Raw genomic sequence first — 3,264 nt, 5'->3', positions numbered from 1 at the left:
TCTGACCGGACTACAGCTTTCCCAAGGTCATCCAGAAGCTGCAAGTGGAGGAGTGGGGAATCAAACCCGGTTCTGCCAGGTTAGAGTCCGGGCACTTAACCACTACACCAAATCAAAGCAATCCATTTTACCCACTTGAATCTACTGTGTCAATACCGATCGTGTCACAGTCTTATTACTGAACAAAGTCTGAATCCAGTGGCACCTTTGAGAACAACAAAGTTTAACTCGGGAGAAGTGTGCATGCCAACGAAAGCTTATATCCAGAATTAAAATTTGTTGGTCTTCAAGGTGCCAGTGGACTCAAACTTTGTTCTATTGCTTCAGACCAACACCTGAAATCAATTTTATTACAGTGAGACTTACTGGCACTGTCCACCACTGCCAACTTCCTGTACCAGCATACCCTGTATGGGCAAACCAATCCACCCACCTATTGGTACAGCAGAAGGGTTCCCCTACTGTCACTTTGGTCACGGAGGTTTTCATTACACAAACATGGCAAAGTCAGATTCCCCCCCCCCCATGTATCTAGACATCTGAATATGTTCCCTCTAAGATGTGGAGTCTTGTGAGCAAAAATTCTACCTTGTGAGCTACAGGCATTAAAGCTGCGAGCGAGCGATTTGCCTACTGCATCAATCAGTTTGCTCTGGAGCTGTCCTTGCTGAGCTGAGACAAAAAAGTGTGAGCCAGAGGCTAAAAAACTATGAGCTAGCTCACACCAACTCAGCTTAGAGGGAACACTGATTCTGAATCCAATGGTGACTCAAGGTCGATTACAACATAAGCCAAGTTGCCAACAGAATTAAAACCAGAAGCTTGAAAATAAAACATTAAAAAAAAGCAAACTATGGCATCAACACCAGCCACCAGCTCCCTGCGCGCCACAGGGAGGGGCATGGGATAGAGCAGGTAGAGAAAGAGGTACTTTTCTCCCTTTCTCACAATACAAGAACTCGTGGGCACTCCATGAAATTGCTGAGCGGTCGGGTTAGAACGGATAAAAGGAAGTACTTCTTCACCCAAAGAGTGATTAACACTTGGAATTCACTGCCACAGGAAGTGGTGGCGGCTACAAGCATGGACGGCTTCAAAAGGGAATTAGATAAGCATATGGAGCAGAGGTCCATCAGTGGCTATTAGCCACAAGGTATAGATAGGGACTCTGGGGCAAGGGATGCTCTGTCTTCTTGGTGCTTGGAGGGGGGGTCAACAGTGGGAGGGGCTTCTAGTGTCCTGGCCCCACTGGTGGACCTCCTGATGGCCCCTGGTATTTCTGGCCACTGTGTGATACAGAGTGTTGGACTGGATGGGCCTTTGGCCTGATCCAACATTGGTGTTTCTTATGTTCTTAACACCAGCCACCAGCTCCCTGCACGCCACAGGGAGGGTGCACCCCGACTTCAATGCCCACCCAAGAAGCACCTCAACAAGAGAGCCTTGAACTGCCAGCAAAGCACCTGTCTCCTCCTCTCTTCTTCTGGAAGACGCTCCCAAAGGGACGAGGAAACTGCTGTAAAAGAGTGAGGCCGGGTGGCGATCGAATGTCCTACAAAGTCCTACACTTAGGTACAAAAAATCAGAGGCACAGATATAGAATGGGAGGGACTTGGCTTGAGAGCAGCACATGTGAAAGGGATCTAGGCATTCTGGTTGATCACAACCTAAACATTTATTTATTGATTATTGCATTTCTATCCCGCCCTTCCCACGAACGGGCTCAGGGCGGCTCGCAAACAAGGGCAACACGTGCCAGTATAAAACATTAAAAACCTGCGCCTGCAGTGCAATGTGACTGCGAAGAAAGCTAATGCAATCTTAGGATGCATTAACAGAAGCATTGTGTCCAGATCACGGGAGGGGGTAGTTCCGCTCATGGTATTCTGCTATGGTCAGGCCTCACCTGGAGTACTGTGTCCACTTTGGGTCACCACATTTTAGGAAGGATGTTGACAAGCTCAAGCGTGCCCAGAGGAGGGCAAGCAGGATGGTGAGAGGGTTGGAATCCAAGTCTTACGAGGAAAGGCTGAAAGAGTTGGGTCTGTTTAGCCTGGGAAAGAGAAGGCTTAGAGGGGACATGATTGCAGTCTTCAAGTATCTGAAGGGCTGTCATGTAGAAGATGGAGCAGATCTATTCTCTCTTGCTCCGGATTGCAAGACTAGATCTAATGGGTGGAATTTACAAGGGAGTCAATACCGGCTAAATGTCAGGAGAAACATCCTGACTGTAAGAGTGGTTGAGCAGTGGAGCAAACTGCCTTGGGAGGTGGTGGATGCTCCTTCGCTGAACGTTTTCAAGTGGAGGCTGGACGACCATCTTTCGGGTATGTTGCGGGGCTGTCTTTCGGCTATGCTCCTGCAGAGTGCAGGGGGTTGGACTGGATGACCTGCAAGGTCCCTTCCGACTCTAACAGTCTATGATTCTATGAATGGATAACTCTCAAAGGCAGCTTGACTAGCAGAAGACTGGAAGGATCTAAAGCTGTTCATATGTTTACTTCAGAAGAGATGATTACCATGGCTGCAATGGTGACCACCGACATCTTTCCTGGTGCCCACCAAGTGTTTTTAGACAGTGGGTGGGGACCAGGTAGGATTTTTAACCCAGCAAGGCTTTTGAAAGGGATTGAAAAGGTATTGAAGGTATTGAAAGCAGGTATTGAAAGCAGGTATTGAAAGCAGATCAGCCAATATCATAATGCCCCTGTATAAATCAATGCTGCGACCTCATTTGGAATACTGTGTGCAGTTCTGGTCACCACACCTTAAAAAGGATATTATAGCATTTGGAAAAGTGCAGAAAAGGGCAACTTGGAACACTTTCCCTATGAGGAAAGGTTAAGGCGCTTAGGGCTCTTTAGCTTGGAGAAACAACGACTGAGGGGTGACATGATTGAGGTTTATAAGATTATGCATGGGACAGAGCAGGTAGAGAAAGAGGTACTTTTCTCCCTTTCTCACAATACAAGAACTCGTGGGCACTCCATTAAACTGCTGAGTGGTCGGGTTAGAACGGATAAAAGGAAGTACTTCTTCACCCAAAGAGTGATTAACACAGGAAGTGGCGGCTACAAGCATGGACGGCTTCAAAAGGGAATTAGATAAGCATATGGAGCAGAGGTCCATCAGTGGCTATTAGCCACAAGGTATAGATTCACTGCCACAGGAAGTGGTGGCGGCTACAAGCATGGACGGCTTCAAAAGGGAATTAGATAAGCATATGGAGCAGAGGTCCATCAGTGGCTATTAGCCACAAGGTAT

General features: G+C 47.5%; 1 protein-coding gene across 1 annotated transcript in view; it reads right to left on the bottom strand.

Moving 5' to 3' along the window:
• LOC107121467 (phosphatidylinositol 3-kinase catalytic subunit type 3-like) overlaps positions 1-2,546 on the bottom strand; it is a gene marked incomplete at its 3' end in the record, with an annotated part of 38,346 nt that extends 35,800 nt beyond the window's left edge. The window contains exon 1 of the mRNA XM_015424376.1: positions 2,520-2,546. Coding sequence (XP_015279862.1) covers positions 2,520-2,546 — 27 coding nt within the window. The remainder of the gene's footprint in view (positions 1-2,519) is intronic.
• Between the last annotated feature and the right edge of the window lie 718 nt (positions 2,547-3,264).

This window comes from Gekko japonicus, unplaced genomic scaffold (assembly GCF_001447785.1).
Source record: "Gekko japonicus isolate JY-2015 unplaced genomic scaffold, Gekko_japonicus_V1.1 scaffold5641, whole genome shotgun sequence".
Taxonomy (NCBI): Eukaryota; Metazoa; Chordata; class Lepidosauria; order Squamata; family Gekkonidae; genus Gekko; species Gekko japonicus.
The sequence above is the reverse complement of the archived record's forward strand: the minus strand, read 5'-3'. Positions and strand labels throughout refer to the sequence as shown.